Genomic DNA, 24,876 nt, shown 5'->3' with positions numbered 1-24,876 from the left:
CCTATTTTATTGGATGTCCCAAAGAGACTGGCTAACAAAGTCATGTATTTAATTTGCATATTCTAAAAAGAAAAGAAAATCTTTGACCTTGACGGCTTGTTGACTGGGAAAGAAAAAGGGGAGATATTAAAACGCAGCGTTGCAATTGCTCAAACCCTCTCTTCCTAAACCCCGCACCAGTAACTCCTAAAACCTCTATCGCACTACCACAGTCGTCGTCCTCTGAATTTGGGGATCAGGAGGAGGCCATGGAGCAGTCGTCTGAGGAATTAATGGTGGATAGAGATGTGTTGATTGTGTATTTGACAACACAATATGGGGAACATGTTTCAGAGTTGAGAAATGAATTGCGCTACATTAGGGATGAAAGGGGAGAACTGGAAGCCGAGATTACAAGGATCGAGAATGAACGTGTTACATTGGTGACGCAAAACGAAGAACTGGAAGCCGAGATTACAAGGGCCAAGGATGAACGTGATACATTGTTGATGCAAAAAAGAACATTGGAAACCGAGATTACAAGGGTCAGGAATGAACGTGGTATCAGAGCGGGTCCCTCTTCAGTCGCTATTTAACATGATATCAGAACGGGTCTCTCTCCAGTCGCGCCTCCAATCTGTCGTGGGCCCGAGTTGGGTGTCACTTTGTTATGGGCCCAAGATGGGTGTCATTATCATGTTATCGGAGAGTTTCTGATTGGATGGTCACCAAGTGTCGTTGGTTACTGGACCTTGGTTTATTTCGTCCCAGTATGTGGGATGTTAATCTGTCACGTGCAGACCTAAAAATTAGGTTGCACGTGAGGGGGCGTGTTGGAGAGGAGAGATCTCACATCTAAGAAGTGATAAAGAAAATAAAGCTTATAAGTTGGTGGATAATAACTAATTGTACCGATGCTTTTTGTGATTAAAACCCAACACATGTGTGGTGGCTAGGTTTGGACAATATCGGTACAGTTGGTCCACGGGCCACGCTTGTCGCTATTTAACAAAAGGAACACTGGAAACCGAGATTAGAAGAGTCAGGGATGAACGTAATACATTGTTGACTCAAAAAGGAACACTGGAAACCGAGAATTTAAGGGTGAAAAAGGAAAGTGATGAAGCAGTGCAAGCATGGCTGGATATGCAAAAGCAGAAAAACGATTTGGGGAGTGATCTCGAAAAGGCAATTAAGACTAATGAGGATTCGGCTGGGCTTGTTTGCAATTTGAGGGAGGAGATACGTAGATACAGGTTCGTTTCATACAGGGCTCGTAGCCACAGTTAATTTGTTTCCTATATTGATATTGATATAGAGTGATATACTGATTCCTATATATTTTGAAGTTCTGTATGTTTATCTTATGCAGGTTCGAGGCTAACAACCCCAATCAGTTGATGAGATGCTGCATTTGGTACATTCTCTTATATTTTGTTGATGTGTCCACGTTTTGCTACTATCATATGAAAGATTTCGAAGGCATGGATGATGGTAAATTATCTACAGTCCTCTATTTTGTGCTAGTGGTTACTCTGTCCATAGGGTATGGGGACATTGTTCCAACTACACCTGGTGCAAAGCTATTCACTTGTTTGTTGGTAGTACTTGGTGCACAAATCTCTGTAGGCTTGATATCTGTGCAATGTTATGTATGGAAGGTGATCAAAACTAGGTTTCTCGGGAATATAAGTGACACCACAAGAACAATAATTACCTGGGTTTTGCCCGTGATAGCTATTCTCATTTCAGTGTTTGCAGGCATGTGTGGAATCGAATATTTGGAGAATGGGAAGGGAGATCATAAGTTACTGGACAACAATATGAATGGTACTGATTCGTTTTATATGTCCATGATGAGTTTATCCACAGAAGGCTTTGGAGATTTCTCGTTTAAGACTCAACATGGGAGAGCATTTGCTGTGGTTTGGTTGTCAATATGTCAACCCATGTATGTTTCTGCACTGACACATTTCGTGCAACTTATTGCATCTTCGACAAGGTCTTTTTTCCCAGGTATGATTCAACTATCACTAGACTCAGTAGGCCATATATCTTTCTTAACTTCTGTGATTACTGATTAGTTTGGTCAAATTTTATTAATTACAAATCATCTTCTTTTCAGGTTGTTTCTACTCCTTTTAGTTCCTAGAGAAAAGGAAGGTAAATTTCTCGACTTAATGTTCTAACTTCTAATCATTTCGAGAGGAAAGAGGATACTCAGGATAGTAAAGGTAGCCTACATGGCATTATAGTTAGAAGAACGTTGTTGTCAGCAGTGTCCTGTTAGATGCAAAATTAAGGAACCTTAAGCAATTGTTATTGGCTGTGCATCACAATTGTCAATTATCACTGTCAGTGGTGAAGGTAAAGGATATGTATATGTAGTTAATTAAGAGTTAAGACCAGCAAGTAAAGGGTATGCATGTCATTAATTATGTGTTTAATTATGTGTTTTGTATATGTTCGTATTTTGTGTTTTACTTGTAAGGGTGGAGCCATGATTTTATAATTGGTTGAGCTCGAAAAAAATGTACGATTATTTATGAAACTATATATAGAAATTTAGAGTGTGCTAATATTTAAAATTTGTTTCAGGATGAAATAATTGTGTATTATTGAATGATATGGGGGCCTATATATAGGCATTACAAAACCACAATCCCGTAGGATTCGGAGTCATAATCTATTACGGAGATACTAATCTATCTCCTAACAGGAAACCTATTAGGCTAAGACACACACAAGGGTAGAATAATAATTCTCCCGGAACACTCCCCCTTGTGTCGCATGCCTAAGTTGCATGGTGCACACATCGTTGTCCCGGTAAAAACCTTGTCAAGCAAAATAAAAACCTCTTGGGTAAAAACAAAAGTTTGATCGAAGGGAAAAAGAGCACAACGCACCGTCTACATTTGATAGCATCATGTGAGGTAGACTCCCCCTGAAGTCTACGAAACAACTCCCCCTGACTAGTGCCATAATCATGGAATACAAAGAACAACGTATACAACGTTCATTACATGCTTCTCAAACGTAGTTTGGGCTAATGATTAATCATTAATCTAGCCACACATCCTTAGATCATATATGTTATACTTAGCCAAACTTAGATCTTAGGAAATAAGATTGCATAACAACTCAAAACAAGAGTTTGTAATGAAAATCAGATTCTCGGATAGAATGACCTTCAATCACTTAAACGGCCATAACTTCTTCATCAAAATAGGTAACAGCGAACCGTAAAATGTTCTGAAAAGTAGACACCCGTAGCTTTCCAGTGACATAAGGTTCACAACCTAATTCGATCGGAGCAGTTCATAAAAGATGCTTTGTCTCCTTTTCAGGGTCTTTTTGTGGATCATTTTCTCTCCAAAATGATCATCAGATAGTGTTAAGAATTTATGCGGCATCAGGTGAACCATCTTCCCTCAAATCTTCTGATTGCAGGAGATATTATCAAAATTATTCCGTAGTGTTTGTATATTCTCTGGCCAACTGATTAATGTTGAAAAATCATCCATCTCTTTGCAGTCTGATTGCTCCCTTAGAGATATCAGTGACTGATCTCCTATTTAGGCCTCCAACAGTTTGGCATTCTTCAGAAAGGCTGCTCTTGGTTTTAACTTTTGAGTCATTTGAACACATCCTCCTCACATATCCTTGAAGAGGATTATAACTTCTTTGTTTTCTCATTGTTTTTCTTAAAGTCCATCTCCAAAGCTTCACCTCTTCCGAGGGCTTATTATTTTCTGTGAGTCCGTTAGAGAAGGCTAGTGAGTTTGCTACACACATCTTACATGGCTCAATTTTCTTCCGTGGAGAAGTTGGAACATTGATGTGATTGTGTATTCGAGCATATTACTCCAGAACCGGAGCTTATTCTGTCCATGGCCGTGAACCTATTAAGATTGTCTTGTCATGTATCAAGCCAAACGAGTTTATTACAGAAAGCACACCAATTGGGTTTCTCGTTCCAAGACAGATTGCAGCATAATTCCGAGTCTCTTGCCACCAAAGATGGATCACATCACTTATGAATTCCATTGATGCATCCAAATTGTGGGTTACTAGAAGTCTAAAATTGCAGGATTTGTAGCAGTTGGAAGGTATTCAAACTGTTTTTTTATATCCCTGCTCATGATGATGGCCCTTTCTGCAACGGCTAGCGTGTAAAGATGCTAGTATTACATTATTATAAGTACCAAGTAGAATAAATTAACATTCTGAAAAAAAAAATAAGTAGAAAGAAGAAATTAAGAGCAGCGCACAGTGACACCTTAACTGGAACTTTTTACAGAAATTTTCACCAAAATAGATAAGCCCTTTGTTGGGACTTGGGATTGAAGCTATCCAAATTGATATTTTTCAACCCAAACCGTGCTAGGGAGCCTTGCAAGCAACAACAATACAGAATTCAAGATATGATTCACAATATAAAGTGAAAATCACCTTATTCACTTCATTTCCGTCCAAATTTAACGCAGAAACTCAACGTTAGCAGGGGGTACAACAACTGTACATGCAAAAAAGTGAGACACCATAGATTATAGGTCCATCGGTTATACGTCCAACACTCAACGCTCAAACGCAGCAGCAAGGGTCGTGATCCTAAGTTGGGCCAATGAAACAATTAACCAAATCACAATAAGAACTTGCTTGGAAACTGAAATCAAGCACTGCAAGCAGAAACAAAAATTTCAACATGGTCATATGATCAAACTATACGAGCATCAGCAATAAGAGGAAGCCATGAGTGCCTCCGATGACAAAGCCAGTAGCAGCAGAGGAGGAAGAGCTTCAGCAGGAAGTATCCATTTGTTGGCATCAGCAGGGTTAGCAACTTGTTGTAGAGAACGATTAGCAGAGCCAAAAGAGGCAGTAGCAGCACAATGGAGGGAGATTGAGCAGATTGGAAGATGAGGTTGTTTCAGGGTCTTCCAGATTTTCAGCACACCAACAACTCAACAATAATGGCATAATTATTTTCTGAGATAGCCACCATTACGTCATTAAAGCTTGAGCAGACCTTGCAGAAGACAATGAGAGCAGGATGAGAAGTGTTTGATCAGTGGTAATGAAGATATAGGGAGAGTACGGATCTCCCTGTCTTAAGGTTTGAAATGTCCTTCAGGCTTTCCATTAATTAAAATAGTAAAAGAAACTGAGCAAATACAGTTCATAATAAGATCAGTCCAACCAGTACTAAACCAAATTGATCCATCGTCCAATCCAAGAAATCGTAAGCTTTTTCAGAGGCTAGTTAATAGCCATATATGGCACCACTGCCAGCTTTTTATTTTTATTTTTTTTTGTTTATTTTTTATTTTTTAGGGGACCATTGCTATCTTTCAATTATTATATTGTCTATAATAGACCTCCCAGGAGCAAAGCCTCTTTGATTTTTTAGAGATACATTTGTCCAGTAAGGGTTTAAGTCTAAACACTACCACTTTGGTGAGTTCATAAATGCCGTTACATAAACTAATTGGTCTAAAGTGATTAACACAATCAAGTTTGTCAACTCTGGGAATCAAAACAATAATAGTATGGTTAATGAGATGTTATTTAAGAAGTCAGAAATGACTCAATAAGAGAATAAATACTTCCCTTTAAAATATTAAAGCTGGCCACATCACGCCGGGGAGCTTTGAGGCCGCATATGGAGTTGAAAGCCCTCTTCACTTCAGACTCAGAAACTGGAGCCAAAAGCATAATATTGTCATTAGTAGTAATAACTACTGCAGCTATGTTACCGAAATTCAGCTGCAAGTCACCAGGAGGGGGACCTACTGCAGAAAACCTCTTGTAGAAAATCTGCACAAACACATTGGCACTAGCATTATGATCGGTAACAAAAATATCTAAATCATTTTTGATACCAGTACTTTATTTATCTTTTTTCAAATATTAGCTTGAGTATAAAATAATTTGGTATTCTAATGCCCCAAGAACTTCTTTTTTTGGCTATCTGGGCCCAAAAAATTCTTCCCGATGAAAAATGATCAAACTCAGAAATTAAAGCAGCAAAATTTTGTATTTCTTTGTAAAGTAATGAGTATAGGGAGACTGCAGTAATTGCATTTGGTACAGAACCAGATAAAATTTGGCCTGGAAAAACTATTAAAGAAATTTCCAAAACACTTCTTCACCCAGATAGCTCAAGTATGGGAGAAAATAAACTGGAACAAAAGAATCTAAGGGTCGGTGGCAAAGACTTGTTTGCAAGAGTTTCCACAAGGCAAGGAAGAATGACTCAAGCAAATAACTTCCATTTTAACTTTTAAGTATTATCAACTTTCAAATGAAGAGTTGTAAGCATAATGGGACAGCAATCTGAACCTACCATTGGCAGATTCTCAAGACTAGCAATCTAGTATAAGAAAACATTCATCCAACAATTATATTCAGTCCTTTAATGTTGACGGTATGATCCTTGTGTTTGTTGGACCAAGTTAAAAGTAAGCCTCAGCCGGGGAGGCTGGACACATTACGATTGAGAAACTGAATAATGTTATGCATGTGAATTGAAGCTGGATTACAGCCTCCAACTTTTACCTCCAAACAAGTCATTCTTGAAGTCCCCAACTAAAATCCAAGCCTCATTGTTTAAAAGATTCAAATTCATTCCTAAATAAAAGTTGAAGTCTCTTATTAGGATACACATAAAAAAAAGGTAGTCAGTCACGCAAATCTTATTATTAAAGAATTAATTGTACCAAATTGCATAAGTCCATCATGTTTATCAATAACATTTATATCAACAGTAGAGAGTTCCAACAAAGTAGCATACCACCAGATTGACCGCCTAAGTTGACAAAATTTAATTTCTTAATATAAACGGAAAGAAAAGGGGAGATCTTATTGGTAGCCTGATCAAAATCAGGGATCCAAGTATCTGTGATACACAAAATGGCAAGCCTAAAAGCAACAACTAGTATTGCACCTGGTCTAGAAAGCCTGGCCAGGAACTACCGTGGTGAATACAGCTTAGAATTCTCTTAGGAATAACAATAAGATGTGCAGATGGTCTCAGAATTTGGTCCTCGATGTTAAGGTCATTTTTGACATGACCATGGTCATGATGCTGTTTCACTTATGAGAGAAAATGAAGGAATTTCAACAACAAAGGTTGACATGATATCATGATAATTGATAGAATAACTAATTCCAAAAATCAAACTGCAAGAGTCAGCTTAACAATTTTTTTATAGAAATCAAGTTTAAGAAGCAAAGCCCAAATTTTTAAGTTGGTAAGCAGAAATCTGAACACTTATCCAATAAGCAAAAATATGATAAGGGTAGCACTAGCCGTGAAGTAGCAGGTTTATAATCTTTCAATGAGTTCCCAAATTTCACCCTACCCATAATAAAAAGGAGTAAGGCTGAAAACATTGAGATCTATTGAACAAATAGAATTTAAAATAACCAGCAAAGGCAACAGACACACCATAATGTGAAACTAACTCCAAATTCAAATCAATAAAACATTCAGAGGTTGATATTTATAGAATTGCTTACCACCAGAGGAATTTGGGATGTCGTAATTACGAGTGATGGAAACAAATGACGTCGCAGCATAAGAAGGAGCCACACAGCCAAATGTAACCCAATCAATTCCACGAAAGGCAAATCCTAGAAAATTCAAAATTTCCGGCTTTTCAATCTGCGAAACCACCATGATTTTTAGATAACAGTTCTGGTAAATCGAATAAGTCAGAGAGCACGAACTACCCAAGTGATTCAAAGAAATGGATCAAAGTATCCCAAAGTAGCCAGAAATCAAAGTTATTAAAGACTAGATCCCCAATTTACTTAAATACAGTGTGTGAGGGCCATTCCTTCACAACCATATTTTCAGATGCTCATGACTTATATTGTCCAATCAATCAATAAACCTGTTACTCTAACATATTTCCAATGAAATTGATTACACGGAAATCTCCTCCAAACTTCCTGTGCCATGATGTGACTTGGACAATCTGCTGATGAAGATGTGCTGGCATAGCTCTAAATCAATACACAAAGGATCTCTGCTTGTCTTTTGGAAGAGCAAGTGAATCCAAAGTTTACAAAAGTAAATTGAAGACAACGGGGAATAATCCTCAACTTGACCTCCACAATAGCACATCACCATATCTTGAAGGAGTGCCATCTGCTGTACACTATCAGTAAGAAGTTACTGACCTCAGAATAGCAATAGCATGTAAGGGGATTTGAAGGAAAAGAAAATCACAGACATGTATTAGACTTCAGTCTTCAGATTAGTATTAACATGTATGGCAATTTCAACAAGAAATAAATCACTAGTATTATACCAGACATACCCTTAAAGCAAGAGACTCTACGAAACAAGGATTTAATCTACGGATGTAATCTTAATACCTCGACAAATTACAGTTACATACCTTAAATAACTCCACACTCAACTGCTACTCTTCCTGTAAACAATTTTGCTCTCCTTGCCAAGTACTTCAATATTGAAATCGATCTTCTCCATTCTGTTCAATTTACAATCTTGAAACTCTGCTGTAAATTGTATACGTTGAGATCTCCAAGAGAAACAGATAAATCAGCTCAAACCGCATATTTACAAATTTTGGAATTGCAAATGATGCTTCAGATTACAAGGTTAACAATATTAAACAACTGAGGACCTCAAATGTAGAATTATCTATATTCGAGTTGCATAATCAAACTCTAACAACATAGGCAGAACCCAGAAGTTAATGCAATTGAAACATCCAAATACATTCCTCTCTCCAACAGTAAAACTCTCTTACTAAAGATATGAAAATAGGGTGAATGGAAAAGACAGAGGGCAGTAAAAGAAAAGAAGTATTCTGGTATAGAATGTGATAAAGCAGTTGAATTAAGCATGCTCGGCATGCCAAGATAGAATAGAACTAGCTTTGTCAATTTGGATCATATATGTTCATCATAGGTACCATCAGTATAGTCAAACATTAGTAAACTGAAAATTTATAGAAATAGTTTTGAGAAACTAACTCTATCATCTGAATACTAAATTCTATTTAGTTCTGCCGGCATTCCCTGTCATGACTCAGCATATACTAACTACTCACCAATTGCTATACATACTAGGCAATTATCTCCATGCAAAGACTAAACAGATTGCAAAAATAAACATAATTTTTCCATTTAACCAGAATTATAACATCAAAATACGAAAGATGACTACATGCTACAACAGAACCTAACGTCCATGGTTGCATACAGTTGATGGACCTGTAAAAACTCCGGTGTCATTATTTGGGGAAAAAACAAATTGAACCGGATTACAGGTCATAGATGACTTCCACGGTAGCATACAGTTGACGGACCTGTAAAGACTCCGGTGCCATTATTTGGGGAAAATACAAATTGAACCGGATTACAGGTCATGGCCGTATATAAGCCGGCATCTTCCAAATCCCAGACATCCCGAAACTTGGTCCTATAAGTGAAGAATACCTCCAGCCTGAGCTGAAAAGTGACCAAACCTCGAGTGATTGTTTCTTCAAAGATGTCAATGGCGTCACTATCGCTGATATAGTGGTCCACTAAACCCAATTTGAAATCGACATGGCTGTGACCGGAGGAGTTGACAAACAAGGAAGGCAGCCGGTTGGTGGTGTAGTAGGGTTTGTAATGCTTGAACAGCGAGACGTCGATGGTGTCGCAGTTGATGGTGACCTTCTCGTTGGGGTTTGTGGCAACAAGGGTGAAATCCCAAGTGCCGGTTAACCTAGTGCCATTGAGGTTCAGTCCGGACACGGTCGCCGACTCAATCTGGAAGTCTACGTTTAGGGGGTCACCCCCCCACAGTATCAACTTCCAAATAACGGAAAAGAAAACTATAACTGCCAACAAAACGCTGCAGATGGCCACCCCAGCGGCAGCGTTATTGACGTCGTCTACTGTTTTAGGACGACGGGTGAAGCCATAGTTCCACATATCGAACACGGAGAGAAAGAGAGAGGAGACAGAGAGAGATGAGAGAGACGCAGTATACTTATCTACTTCTAAGGGAACTTGGAAGTTCCGAACTCAGTTTGGAGTTTGGAGTTTACTTGTGTTCTAGACGGAGTTGGTTTTATTCATTGCCCCCTGTACTCTTTCATATTTGTTGGTTCACCCCCTTATTTTTCAATTCTCAGAAATTACGCACATTGTTTTCTATACTTTTCTACTTCCCATCAGTTTTCACTTTTCACAGGCCGATGGAGTCTGTCGAGTGCCGACATTATTCACGGGTGTTTCTTCCTACAACGGAGGATAAGGGAGATTACCAATTTACCTTAGTGTCCATTTAAAGAACGTCATAATGCCATAATGATCAATTCGTGAATAACTGGATATGAGTTCCTGGTTACTCTATTTTTCAGAGGTCTTTATAGCTGCCATGACCGTGAATATTCCCGATTGGTTTTGCCAGGGTACTCCACAAGAGTCGGAGCATACGCCTTTCATGATTTTATTTTATTTTAATTTCAAGTTCGTAGCTTAGTGCTTTAGGGCGTCTTTGGTCATTTCGCCAACTTTTCAGTCAAACGAGAATGATGAAACTACTCGTCGATAATGGAGATTATGACTTGAAGTGGGAGATCATGACAGTCTTTGACACTTGAAGTAGGAGATCATGACTTGATGAGCAAACAACAAAGCAATTGATCAGCTTTTAAACTTAACCTACTTACGCACACACGCCAGCCAACCAATCACGGGCTGGGCGGCAGGGGTTGATGGTTCCCACATTGAGGAATTTTTTTTATTTTTTTTTAAAACACCAGTATTTAGCCAACCTTAGAGGAACTGAAATTTACACTCTAATTTTTATAATCCACTCTCTTACCTCATTTGGTTACTTGTTAGGATCCTGAACAAGACTGCTAAGTGCTAACTCAATTTTGTAAATAAATAAATAACGCACTAAAATTGCTCACATGTAGAAAGCCATTGAATTACATATTAGGATCCATCCTAAACAATACTTACAAGGAATCACAGTAAATATTTACATATTAATCCAGTCTAAAGTGGGGTTATATTCTTGTTGAACGCTTGTGGTGGAGTACGCACCAATTTTCTCTTCAATCACAAGCACCTCTTTGGTTTGTGACTGCCCGTCTATAACACTGGCACCATTAGGGTTCCTTTGAATTGGAGGTTTTTATTGTCTGCAAATAATTAAAAAATGACAGTAGTTTCAATATGAGCTGTTTACTCCCAAGGTTCTAAAAAACGCTAGGCGTTAATCAGACGGACAGCTAAAAACCAGCGCCCAGAGGATTAATCGGAGATTAATCGGGGATTAATCGGCCTAAAATCTAGGCGGCCAAGGATCTCTGAGCGCCTAGGCGGTCCTAGGCGGGGATTTTTAGAACATTGTTTACTCCTACATGCTTTGATTTGAACAAGATTAGTTTTACACACTATTGTTCTTTGACAAGGAACACACTTTCTTCAATTAAAAAGTTCAAGATTACAATGGAGAAGAAAACTAGAAAAGGATGTGGTGTTGGGAAGATGTGCTTTGAATGAGCTGTTTCATGGGTTGTGTTGATTGAAACAAGATGATCTGATATTGCTGAGGGTGAGATGGCGGATGGAATGTCCGTGCTTCTTTTTTTTCATGCAAAACATTTCCTAGCTTAAAAGGTTGAGCAATTCGAGCTCTCCAGTGATGGTTTCTCCGACAATTTCTAATGCTTCCACATTCACTAAGTTGGATTGATTTCCAACTAAGTGGCTTTTCATCACTCTTTGGTAGACCAAGCTCTTCACGGAGTGTACTGTATCTGACGGCAAACTATAAACAGCAGCAGGGATCTCCATCCCCTTAATTAATTCCATTATCATCAGGATAAAACAAATTCTTTTACGTCTACCTTTCCATCCAAGCTCTCAGTAGTCGTAGTAAGACTAGTAACTTGAAGTAAGGGGAATGTCTCAACTATCTGTATTACATCTGCTTGTAATCCTTGTATGGAGGTCACTCTGGACCAAATTGTTCGTGAAACTTCCTTAACATTCTTCTCTAGTTACTTTCAGAAGTCGTTGTGTAGATCTGATACCTGTAAAAAACATCAGAATATTGGCTTAAATGACCTGCCTTCCAGGCTTCCAATTCACAGATAGAAAAGTAGAAAACTCTATATTACAAAAACAAAATCAAAAATACAAATTCAGAGGCTTTGCTACGCTAAGACTTGAGCTGAATAATTCCTCCAACTTCTTTGATTCCCTTTTTCTTTTTTCTTTTTTTGCCGTTTTTACATATATCACTCCTAATTTTAAAAGCAGTGATAAACGGACTACATCTACCTAAACAGAGTTTTAGAGTGGCTGTATTAAACTCAAGAAGAGTATGATACACTACATCATTCATGGGAATTTGATATATGATACAAGTGGATATAGGCTTAGTTTGACATTGTTGTGTTGTGCGCACAGTTGCTTTTAAACCTATTGTGAGCAGAATTATTTTTAAATTTGCTGTGACATAAAACAGTGAGTTGTTTGGTAAACTATTTTTGGAAGTGTTGTGAGAATGTAAATAAATGTCCTAAGTGTTTGGCAAAGTCTTGAGTGAAATTGCTGACTATTTATAATTACCAAAAAGACCAATGACTGAAAATACTGTACTAAAATTCACTAATATGTTCATCTTGATCTTTTCTAATTTTTCTTCTCTTGTGTCTCACATTTTCACTAAGAACATGCCCAAAAGAAGTAACATTATAAAAGATTAAAAAACCTCCCACACCATTATCTTCGCAGAGGGAAGAAACTATCTCTTTCAACTGTTTTCTCTTGATCTACATCTGGTCACCCTACCAATGTGTTTCTTCGGTCGATTTCATTTTACCGATATGCGTTCTTGTTTCTTTTTCACTTTCTTTCTCTTCAATGTAAGAAATTCTGGATCTAGATTTCAGTTTATCCATATTCCCACTCAATCTTGCAGATGCGGTTATGCTTTCTTATTTTTCGGGGAATTTTGGGGAGGCTTTTCTAGGTTTCACAATCATTGTCGATGAGCTCTTGAGGTATGAGGATAGGTTTGAGTTTGATTTTGCTGAATGATTTCGATAATTTAATGTTGTGGGGTTAGTTGTTTTACATTTTCATAATCGGGGAATTTGCTCTCTGGGTTTCAATGGAGGTTGAATGCGATTCGCAAATTGCAAATCTGACGATGAATAGAAACATTGTGTTTCGAGGTTCAATGGAATTATCAGAGAGAACTAAAGATAAAATAGGTACTAGAGCACAATTCATTAAAAAGCTTTGTGTTTCTTCGATGATTCCGCAAAAACAGCTCTCACAGTTAGGGAATAGCTGCTTCTCAAAAACAACCGGTTGGGATAAGCGCTTTGTTTAAAATCAGTTTTATGAAGTTTTACCAAATACTTCAATTTAGACCCAAAAACAATTATGACTCAAAAGCAGCTCCAAAAGCAATGTCAAACTAGCTCATAGACTCATAGTTATGGAGAGTAGCTTTGATTGCCATCATGGAATGCGTAGCTAGAAGGAATTGAATAAAAGACAAAATGGTTATATGAGAATTGGAGAGACGAATTCTGCATATGTCTTTTCAAGGGAGATGAAATGGAAGGGGATCGAACATAATTCCGTCCATGTTAGAGAATTTGAGGGTAAAATGGAACTTTTATTAAACAAGGAGTGCAATTTGCAAAAAGGCCTATATGAATTTGAATTCGAATTCCTTTCCGAGAATTACTCTCCAAGCAAATTATACTGCAAACTTAAATATTAAAAAAAATCAACTACAAATGCAAGATTGATTTTCTGATTTCTCTATGTAGCTCCATCTCCTGTCTGGGAGTGTCTGCATTCTTTCTTTCATCTTTTTCTCCCTTTTGCACCACTACAACTACAAATGCAAGATTGATTTTGGATCCAATGATAGGATGCAGAAGCATGCACCTGATCCAATGTCTGGGAGTATCAGGTCTTTTGGGTTTGAATGGAGAGACTAAGAGAGAAAGAGACGGAAGCATGCACCTGGGGCTGAAACGAAGAGGCTGAGAAGGAGATAATAATAGGTATGGGTGTGCACAGTGCAGTGCGGTGCGGGTTGGATGTAAAATCATATCCAATTCATTTTAAAATGGTTTGGCGATTTTGTAAACCATATTGAGTATCCGGTTTAGTCAACTTGTTTATCCGGTAAATTGAAACAAAAAAGATTTGATGCGGTTTCAGATAGACCACTTGTTTCCACATATTAAATTGAAATAAATAAAGTCAGCAAGTTTCCATATAATATTATAAATCAAAATACTAACTAAATTTTAAAGGCACAAATATTTGATTAATACTACATAATAATGTCTTTTAAGTTTTGAAATATACTAGAATATAAAATGCAAAGAGAGAAAGAAACCAAAGTGGTAGAAAGAAATATAATTTAGTCAATTTAGAATAAATCTTGACAATCTTACGGCTTATAGCCTTAGAGATAAGGTTTTGTTACTGCATTACTATATTACCCATGTTATTGTTAAATAAATAATAAAAATATATCTCTAAGGCGCATAATAATCACTCTAACCTCTCAATGATAAATAACTTGAAATTTATCAATTTCTTATGTGCAATGTAATTTGGTTTTTATTCGATTTAAGAAATGTATAATCCTAATTTAGTGTATTTATAACTAGTTTAGTATTTTCACGATCTAATCTAGTTCGCATAAAAGCGGTGCGGTTCGCTATCTTGTTTAGACTGGTGCGATACCACATTTCTGGTAAGAAATACACACCCCTAATAATAAGATCCCATCTCTCACACATTAATAATAATAAACTAATTATCGACCGATGAATTTACCTCTTAAAATTTGACTGAAACACACTGAATAACAGTTGAAATAACGGCATGTACATATTTATAGTCGAAATTACAAATTCACGTACTGTTGTGATTGTTTTGGAACTTAAAACAACAAAATTAAAAACGAGTCATTTTTTATGCACTGTTCTTTAAATTTTGGGTTATTTTGCCTCTTTTTTGTCGGACTTAGACCCGGTTTCGGCTACCCACTTCGGTAAACGGGAGTACCAAGTTCAAGTTAACCGCAAGAAATAAATAAATAAAAACTTTTGGGGTTGAATTATCCGAGCTTTTCCCTGAAACGAATAACGCAAAATCAAACCGACGAGTCCGCGAATCGTTACCCGGTCCCGCCAATCGTTCCCTGACTCGGACTCCCAACTCAGTCCCTACTCCCCGGTTCTCACTCTCTCCACCACTCACTGCTCTCAGCTCCGACGACTCCTCACTCCTCCTCCAATACTCCACTGTAAAAACTTCACAAATCCTCCAAAGCTTTCAAACTTTGGAGAAAAAAAAATTCACCGTAAATTTCAAACATTATCTTATCGGAGCAGCCAGATCCGCATGGCAGCGACGGCTCCGGCGCCGCCGTGGATCCCCGAAGACGACCTCCTCCTCAAGAACGCCATCGAGGTATTCATCTCCTCCTGCAATTTGGAGTTCGTGTTTTCGAGTAGAGCGATATTGATTTTCCCGATTAAGCTGTTGCAATTTTGAATTTTGATTTTGTTTGAATTATTGTTTTGGTCTATGAATTCAACTATTGCAGGCAGGTGCTTCTCTGGAAGCGCTTGCCAGAGGAGCGGTGCGATTCTCCCGCAAATTCACGGTGAGGGATTTGCGGGAGCGGTGGCACTCGCTGCTGTATGATGCTGACGTGGCGGCGGAGGCGTCGGCACGGATGCTGGAATTCGAGGCGTGTAGTTCAAATGTGGTGCCGTCCAAGTCGAATAGGTTCAGTCAATCTAGGGGTTCGAAACGGAAGGGGGAGAGCATGAGGAAGCAGTATCATGCTCTGAAGAAGAGACTGTGTGCTGATAGTAATTTCGGTGTTAATGATTTCGACATTAATTTTCTTGGTGGGCAAGCTATTGGGAACCATGGGAGCTTGGATGCAAATTGTATGGTTGGAGGTGGCGTTGAGCCGGTTTTCGATGGTGGGAGTGTGTTTCATGGTGGAGAGTGTGTCACGATTGGAAATCGTGGTGTAGATGGAGTTGGGAGGGAAGGTTGCGGTAATGAGTTTTCGGATCAGGTGCTTTTAGTGGCGGCGAATGGATTGGCAGAGAATGCTTATTGCCGGGATAATAGTGCTCATGAAGATTTATCCAATCGTGGGGTTAATACAATGGATTTCGGGAATTCGTTGGATGCGGAAGATATAGGGGCACATTTATGGGATGTAGCAGCACCGGAAATGCCAGCCGAGGAGACATTGGTAATTGTTAATGATGCGGATGTTGATGGGGATAATATGGACTCTTCTCATTATGAAGTTGGCCATAATGAGGCAATGTTGGTTGATGGAGAAGGGTGTGATGAACTGAATAGGCCAGCAGCGATATCGGGAGGTGATTATGGAGATTTGGCAAGTTTTTTAATTAATGATGAGGTCAATTCGATTCTGTTGAGTTCTCCCAAAGATGTTCATGACGATGATGTGCCTGAATTCTGTGAACCTCAACAGCTAGTTTTAGGCTCATGTGAGGCTGTTTCAATGGATTCGCATACTGGTGAGATGGCCGTTTCTGTCGAACAGACAGGTCATGATGATCAGCAAGATATTTTATGTCCGGATGCCAGTATGCCATCATCATCTACATCAATACCACTCCATCCTTCTGAGGTTGCTGTTGCTCCTGTGGTGCCAGATGCTCCAGAGATGACCGTTGCACCAGAGGCTCAACAAGAAGAGATGACTTGTTCATTGAACACTGAGGTTCTTGACATCCCTTGCAATGATGATATCTTCTTTCTTACTGCGGTTGTTCAGACTTCCCCGCAACCAAGCTCGAACGAGGCTATTACTGACCAAAGAAAATGTGATCAACAAATAGAAACATTGGAGACAAACGCAGATCTTGCACAGCCTTTTAGTAAAGAAAGTCCAAACCCTACACATGATAAAATTGACCTTGCTGCTGGTCATTGTGGATTAGCAGATGCAACTCTCAACTGTATCACTAAGGGATTGCTCAATGAAGAGGTGATGATTTTTTACTTGGGATCACGTCACACTGTGGATTTATCATACATTTGTTCTATATAGGATATCAACTATTGGAAAACTGTATCACTAAATTTGATTGTTGCAAACAGGAAATTAAGGTTCCAGGTATAGTTGCAGACCTTGCATCTCTAACTGCAGAGCTAGGTTCTACTAGTATACCTTTCCCGGAACCACAAACCAGACCCTCAGCACTAGAATGTGAAGAGTCTGACGAAGAATCTGATGACGATATTGATGATGGATGGGATACAGACATCCCTTGTTTTTCTGATATCGAAACAATGGTAGGCTAACATATTTTTAGAAAATATATGATTCAGTTATAAGTTCCACCAATTGCAACTTACGTATGTTATATTTTAGATACTTGAGATGGATTTATGTCCAGCTGATGAGGAGGCGGATATCAGTAAACGAGGTAACTACTGTAAACTGGTTAGTTTATCCAATTGGTCTTTTATTTGATTAAAAATTATTAGGTTTGAAAGAAGAAATGGATTTTGTTTAGAACCCAAGGAACGTCAGATAGCCCATTATTTTGAGTTTAAAGAAATATGTAATTTTACTAGATAATACCTTTTGTGCATTAGTGCTGTGGCTTTTTATTACTTGAACAGTTGCATATATTCTTTTAAAGGGGTGTATATCAGTTCAGTACTTAATGTACTGTCTGAATATTTTCATCGAGCGTGATTATTGGCGTTTTGTTTTGTTAAAAATGGTTTCTGTTATGCTTGCAGTCTCAAAGTATCAACATGAGGATGCTAAAAGGAAAATAATAAGGTTGGAACAGTGTGCACAATCCTCCATGCAAAGGGCGCTTGCATCTAAAGGCACACTTGCTGTATTGTATGATCACCATGTAAAGCATTATATCAAGAAAACTAAGGTATGATTTTCAAATATGAAGTTGCAATTACTTGTATATGTCTATTGCAAACATTATTACAACCTCTTTTTACTTTGTAGGTGATAATTGGTAGAACAACTGAAGATTATCAAGTTGATATTGATTTAGGAGATAACAAAGTATCTAGGCGGCAGGTGAGACTTGTTTTTTTCCTAATATTAACAGTTTCATGAATTGTGTTTTTTATTGCAGCTTACATGAAACTAAATACTAGCTCATTGATTTGTAGATCAGAATTGTAGAATAAGTTTGATATATCCATTAAATAGATTCCTGAACTTTCAGCCAGTGACATTAAATTGAGAAGGGATAATGCAGGCTGACTGGCTTAATTTTGAAATAGAGTCTGGTTTGTACAAACCGTTTATGTCCTTACAACCTTGATTTCCTCCCAATTGTGAAGCATAGAACTTGGTTGTAATTTCATAGATTTTTGTTGTGTTGTTAGAACAAAGAAGCATTGATCAGTTCGTTCATTATTATATCCTTATTAAGGCTTAATGTGACCATCATTTGTCCTCTAGGCTATTATACAGATGGATGCAGATGGTTCTTTCTCTTTGAAGAATCTTGGCAGGAACTCAATTTTCTTGAATGGCAGAGAAATCGCTAACGGGGAGCTTTTAAGTTTTGCTTCCACTAATTTGATTGAGGTAAATGGTTTTTCCATATATAACTCCAGACTTTTTGGAGCTTTTTGTTAGCCTTCAGAATTTTCTGCTTTATGCTGTCTCGAGCACACATCTTCGTCTTGGTTCAAGTCCTTTTCATCTTCGTTCTGAATTTTGTCATCCTGAAGGGTCTACACTTTCATATGCAACCCAATTTTGTTCCAGCTTTTTTTATCATGCCTGCTTCCATCACTATAGTAAAATAAATGCATCATTAGCTTACAGTGTGCTTGGTGTATTCTTGTTTAACAATGTGCAGATTAGGGAGATGGCGTTTGTCTTTGAGATTAACCACAAATCTGTGAGACAGTATCTGGCCAAAATTGCCACGAAAATTGAGGGACACGCCAATGTTGAATTGGCACCTGAGGGGTTTTCATAAGTGGAGAAATGCCATGACAATTGACAAGGTGCCTATCCTATATTCTAATATTTTATCCTTGGACTATAATTGGTCTGTTATACTCAGAGGAGCCTCCTCAGTCTGCCTAATTAGAAAAGGTATAGGCATTTTTAGTTTTACATTAATTTATACACAGTGATCCTTTACTGAAGAGGGAAAAGGACACTAGGAATTTTTTTTTAAATCAGAAATAACAAGTTAATAATCTGTAGCAGTAAATACCAGCTCCATCTTAATCTTAGTGCCTTTTTTTTTGGATTTCCAAAGATATTAATTGTGAGTGGTTGTTAGAACTTGGAAATACTCGATAGAATCTGCATTCTGGAAATTGGGTGGCTTTTGGTAAAAGCTTGCTGTGTTTTCAAGTTTGGGGAGCTACTTAGCTATAATAATAGTGCTTAATGCAACCGCTGATTTGACATTCGTGATATTGGTTGCTTCAAATCACCACCAACTGGAGTAACAACTGCTTCAAAGGAGTATCGATTCCATGAGCTGGTATTTGATTCCGATGGCTAACCACTCAATTTTTATATTTTTCTTTGTTTCTCGTTACAATTAGTTTTATGGTGCCTATGATTGTTCGTTTTTCATTATAGTCGCACTCATAAAGGGGCTTCTCTTTGCCATATAGAGATAGTAAAAAAGGGTCATCTCATTTGAGTGGCTTATGGAGCAATCAAGGAAAAGAAACTAATTCGCTTTTGTTCATCATGCTAGGATTTCTCGTATCTTAGTTACGAAGAATGTGTTTGGACTTTTCTTTTTCCTTGATACACTCCCAAATGACCCGCCAGATTCCATAATAGTTAGAAACTTGGAATGATGTTTAGCGAAAGTTTAGGAGTAGAACCTCTTGGGGTAGAAACCAAGTCAAGACTATCTTGCTTTGAACTGATTGGGGCATTGGTAAACCCAATTATGTGCGTGGGATAAGCACTGTTAATGTGTAGAAACTAGAAACTCAGCACCGCAATGTAGTTCAATCACTTTAGTGTAGAACAACTCGAGTTAAAAAAAACTACAATATCAAGACTATGAATCAATCCTACAGTATGGCTACTATCAAATCGGAAAATTACTGTAAACGCGAAATTCAAACCGAGTTTTCGTATCATTATCACAGTTTGATCATCTTCAATCCAAAGACAGCTCACTCCAAGCAAGTGTAATAGTTTAAGCTATTATATCCAAAAACAAAATGATAGTTTAAGCTAACGAACACACACGTCACTTTATCAACGACCAAGGTGTCGCCACCATTGCCGACAATATATAGCCAACAGCGTCCTCTCCTCTGTCTCTCTCCCTCTCACTGACAAGTGCCCGTGAATCTACTTATCTCCACCCTTGTCTGACCCAAATCAAAAACAAAAAACTCGAAACACTTTCCCTAAGCTCAAAGCTTCCCCCTTTATACGATACCCCATTCTCATTTCCACCAAAACCAACGGTCTCGATCATCCTCACTCTCCCTCCAACCCTTATCTTCATCCACCCAAGTTCCACAGTTACTGTAACACTTCATCCCTGTCCCTCAAAACCCAAAATGAGGGTTCTTGTTCTGCTACTCACAGTCTTAAGTTTGCTCCTTTTAGCAGAATCCAAGACTTTCTGGGGAGACACTCAAGTTCTGAAGCAACTGAAGAACACGCTAGACCCCAACTCAGTGGCTCAAGGCTCCTGCATTAGCTCATGGGACTTCAAACTCGACCCCTGCGACGCTCTCTTCAGCGACCGCTTCACTTGCGGCTTCCGGTGTGACCTAGTCGACGACTCCGGTGTGAGCCGCGTCACGGAAATAGGCCTAGACCAGGCTGGTTACTCCGGTTCTTCGCTCTCCTCCCTCACCTGGAATCTCCCTTACTTGGAAACTCTAGACCTCTCTGGTAACTACTTCTCCGGTTCCCTCCCCGAGTCTTTCTCCAACCTCACTCGCCTCCGGCGACTCATCCTCTCTGGAAACTCGTTCTCCGGTCCTATACCCTCTTCATCAATTGGGTCTCTTTCCAATCTAGAAGAGCTTTTCCTCGACAACAACAACCTGCAAGGCTCGATCCCGCAGAGTTTGAACAATCTAGTCAGGTTGAACCGGCTGGAAATCCAAGCTAACAGTCTCAGCGGCGAGTTTCCAGACCTTAACTCACTCACAAGCCTTTACTACTTAGACGCCAGCAGCAACGCTATTACAGGTCAAGTTCCGTCCACATTACCAGCCTCATTGATCCAAATCTCCATGCGAAACAACAGCCTAGTCGGAACAGTTCCCGAAACCATCAAACAGCTAGGTTCTCTACAAGTGCTCGATCTGAGTCACAACCAACTCGGTGACTCCGTTCCGGCACATCTCTTCTCCCACCCATCTCTCCAGCAGCTCACTCTCTCCTTCAACCAGTTTACCTCCCTCCAAACCCCGAGCTCCGCCGGACTCCAAAGCCAGCTCATCGCCCTCGACCTCAGCAACAACAACTTACTAGGCTTCTTACCATCCTTCATGGCCCTAATGCCAAAGCTCTCTGCTTTATCCCTCGAAAACAACAAGTTCACCGGCATGATTCCTACCCAGTACGCCTTCAAAGTGGCCCTACCCGGAACCGGAGTCTCGCCGTTCGTCCGGCTTCTTCTCGGCGGGAACTACCTCTTCGGACCCTTACCCGGTCCATTACTCAGTATGAAACCCGGTTCGGCAAACGTGGGTCTAGGCAATAACTGCCTGTACAGATGTCCAAGGGTTTTCTTCTTTTGTCAAGGTGGTGACCAAAAATCGTTATCCGAGTGTAGAAGCTTCGTCCCTGTGATCCCCTGAATCAATGGACGTTATTAATGTCTCTGTAACACTATGAATTCTATGACATAGATATTCAATAATTAAATTTGATTTATTTTTGTTAACGTTTTCTCTCTTCTACTGGATTCGATCGATTTTGTACTGGGGAAGGAAATCTGAGTTGAATGAATACTGTAAATCTGTAATAAAAGTTGAAGGAAGCGTGGATCCTTGTCTGGTAAAACCCAGTACAGTAGTATAGTAACGAAAGAGAGGGAAGTAATGAGCTTCTCTGGTTGAGATTATTTTAGTCATGGTGGTTCTGACAAGAGGAACGTTAAGACCCACGTGGAATTATGTGGGAGAGGACCCAGTTCCGAGGCGTTCCCTGTGGTCCGGTGGGGACTCTACCCACCTTAAATACCATCATCGTCGTCGTCTTCTCTGTAACGCACTAACTACTGGTTTTGCTAAAAAGGGGTAAAAGGGCTGAGAGAGTTGCAGAGATTCCTGGGTTTCTGCTTCTTTATCTGAACTCTGAAGCACAGTGATGGATGATTTTGTCTGTATTTACCAATTACCAGAGGTAAATATGGCAAACATTAAACCATTTAACCCTCTGCACACAGTGTGCATGGGGTTTGGCATTATTGTCTGCATTTGCATTGCATGGTTAACGAGTTGCAATTGATTTTTTCATGTATTTAGCCATCGTATGTATTTATGTGCTAAGAAAATGAAGAACTTCGTCTGTATCGGGTATTGAAATCAAATTGTTGAGATAATTGAGGAAACTAATTTAGATGTTTATTAAAACTGGATATGTCTTTCAATTTGTACATGAATTGAAATTACATTTCCTTGTTAATTCAATATAATATCACAGTATGTGAATCACACAATATAATTTGTAAGTAGTTGGTTTGAACTACTAAATTAGGATTGAACTAACTTAAATCAAGACTATGCTCACGAATACCAATACCAAAGAGTTAAACATTTGATGTGAATGATCATAGACTCATAGTCACTGTCATATTATGTGTTTAATTTAGAATTCATTTGTATCTTAATTGAGAGTACACCTAGTAAATTATGAACGGTAACGAATATATAATATGTTTTTGTTTGAACGATAAAAGAATACACAATATCTTATCTATGTAAAAAAAAAAAAAATCATACCCTACATATCGATATATACATATTTCCTCTATAATCTCTTAATTCCTAATGCATACGTCAATACTTACTACTTTCCATGTGCATAGTTAACTGATTAATTCATAAATTAAACAGTTAATCTGAGGCTTACAACAAATTTATGGATTGTTACAAGTCAAGGATTAATAGTATCTGATGCTTGCATCGCTATCTTTTATTGTTTTTTAATGCTTGCATCACTCAATATTTTCTTTTTAAATTTCTTAATGTAATTTCGTCATTGTTAAAAAAACATTTTTACATCTTTTATTTTTCTACAAATTCATATGTTTATTTTTGTGATTTTTATTAAAAATGCTCTCTCTATCGTCTTCCTCCCCAGCCGTCACTAGGGTTGGAATTCCGATCAAATCGTTACTTCTGGTGACAAATCTCCCAAATTTCAAGGCTTCTCTTCTCTCTGTTGGAGTTTTGGGGCTTATCAACTTTGCTTCCCTGGTGTGGGTGCCGACGTTTATTGGTGGATGGTGGGGGAGCGTGTCTACCCAATCAGATCTCTTTGTCTTTGATTTTGTGTGGGATTTTGGTGGTGTTAGCATCGATCTGGATCTTGGGTTGTTGGATATCAACGAATTGGTTTTAGGATGAAGGGTCTTATGCAATGGTCTAAATATCGTTTTCGACATCGTATCAGTCGAGAGGTAAAACGATATATCGGGGGATATATCGGTTTTATCGGATTTGCTTATTTCAATAAAATCTATAAAATTATACTTCAATATGTACCAAATAAACTAAAAAACGGTACTAAGTAAATTAAAGAAAATAAATACTTGATTTAATGACAATTAAAGTACACAAACGACATCTAATAATAAAAATAGGTTTTTATGAATGATTATTTAGACTTGAAATTCATCATATATATTTAAAATTTATATAAATTAAAAATATATATGAAAAAATGAAAAAAAAGAGGAAATAAATATTAAAAAATTAAACAAAATTGAAAAAATAATAAAAATCAAAGTTTGACCGATATTTGACCGTTGATTATCATTTTTGCGTTGACCGATAAATTTTGACCGATATACTCTTTTCGTATCGGATTCGATATATCGGGGATATATCGGCGATATCGCCGATATTTCGAACAATGGTCTTACGACCTCTACCTCTCAATTTGGCAGCAGTGTGGATCAGGAACCGGTTATTCCTGGTGACGTCAACGACATTGGAGCTTGGTTGGGTATTGGTCTTGGTGGTGTCATTTGGTGGCGGCCAATCATTGGTCGTCCAAGACCAGCGGGCGGAGATGATGATCTAAAGACGCCGACGTTGCAAATTTGGGACAATTGTTGGTGGGCCTGGAGTTTGGGCCTCTGTTTGATTATGGGCTTTGCTAGTTTTGGGGTTTCTAGCCCTGTGGTTGGCCCAACTAGTCGTGGAGAAGTCCTCTTCTTCCACAATTAAAGTGGATTATAATTGAGTCTAGTCACAGTGTTTAAAAGGCTTGGTTGTATCATTTATTCAATATTCTAAGTCTTGTTAGGCACTGAAATAACAACTTTATAAAATGGTATTCATGATAGGTGTGTTGAAGAAAAAACATCATTAATGTGCATTCGTTAAAGTAAATAACAGAATGAGTTAATGACGTTTTTGATTAACGGGCGTAATAGATCAATCATCATTATATAGAATTAATTACCATTGTAATTACTATTTATTTATATTGTAATTCTGATCCATATATAAAGGGGAGTATTAATGGAATGAGTAGACTAATTACATATTTCCTACAACAAGTTGTATGTTTTTGGCTTTGTAAGCTTAGTTTTTTTCTAGTTTTGGATGACCAAATAGAATAACTTATTGGTCTTT

The 24,876-nt window shown here is 38.3% G+C and overlaps 4 protein-coding genes across 4 annotated transcripts in view; 3 read left to right on the top strand and 1 right to left on the bottom strand.

The window, feature by feature from the left end:
• LOC126793106 (GATA transcription factor 5-like) overlaps positions 1-24,876 on the top strand; it is a 43,437-nt gene that overhangs the window by 2,678 nt on the left and 15,883 nt on the right. The window lies entirely within an intron of this gene.
• Positions 9,113-10,008, bottom strand: LOC126793130 (uncharacterized). Its single transcript, XM_050519574.1, has one exon. The coding sequence runs from the start codon at positions 9,934-9,936 to the stop codon at positions 9,286-9,288; it is 651 nt and encodes a 216-aa protein (XP_050375531.1). The 5' UTR covers positions 9,937-10,008; the 3' UTR covers positions 9,113-9,285.
• LOC126793029 (uncharacterized) lies at positions 15,147-19,303 on the top strand. Its single transcript, XM_050519512.1, has 8 exons — positions 15,147-15,480; positions 15,617-17,053; positions 17,167-17,361; positions 17,441-17,495; positions 17,818-17,966; positions 18,047-18,121; positions 18,512-18,640; positions 18,918-19,303. Exons 1-8 carry the CDS (start codon positions 15,412-15,414, stop codon positions 19,038-19,040), a joined length of 2,232 nt encoding a protein of 743 aa, XP_050375469.1. The 5' UTR covers positions 15,147-15,411; the 3' UTR covers positions 19,041-19,303.
• LOC126793077 (probable inactive leucine-rich repeat receptor kinase XIAO) lies at positions 20,416-21,939 on the top strand. Its single transcript, XM_050519516.1, has one exon. It carries the CDS (start codon positions 20,611-20,613, stop codon positions 21,865-21,867), a length of 1,257 nt encoding a protein of 418 aa, XP_050375473.1. The 5' UTR covers positions 20,416-20,610; the 3' UTR covers positions 21,868-21,939.

The sequence above is a fragment of the Argentina anserina genome, chromosome 1 (assembly GCF_933775445.1).
Source record: "Argentina anserina chromosome 1, drPotAnse1.1, whole genome shotgun sequence".
NCBI classification, from domain to species: Eukaryota; Viridiplantae; Streptophyta; class Magnoliopsida; order Rosales; family Rosaceae; genus Argentina; species Argentina anserina.
The sequence above is the reverse complement of the archived record's forward strand: the minus strand, read 5'-3'. Positions and strand labels throughout refer to the sequence as shown.

Bases quoted from the DNA above. Each gene is read 5' to 3' on its own strand.
- LOC126793077 (XM_050519516.1), top strand. From the start codon at position 20,611: ATGAGGGTTCTTGTTCTGCTACTCACAGTCTTAAGTTTGCTCCTTTTA.
- LOC126793130 (XM_050519574.1), bottom strand. From the start codon at position 9,936: ATGTGGAACTATGGCTTCACCCGTCGTCCTAAAACAGTAGACGACGTC.
- LOC126793029 (XM_050519512.1), top strand. From the start codon at position 15,412: ATGGCAGCGACGGCTCCGGCGCCGCCGTGGATCCCCGAAGACGACCTC. The intron at 15,481-15,616 runs GTATTCATCTCC...CAACTATTGCAG, and splicing joins TCCTCAAGAACGCCATCGAG to GCAGGTGCTTCTCTGGAAGC. The intron at 17,967-18,046 runs GTATGATTTTCA...TTTACTTTGTAG, and splicing joins ATTATATCAAGAAAACTAAG to GTGATAATTGGTAGAACAAC.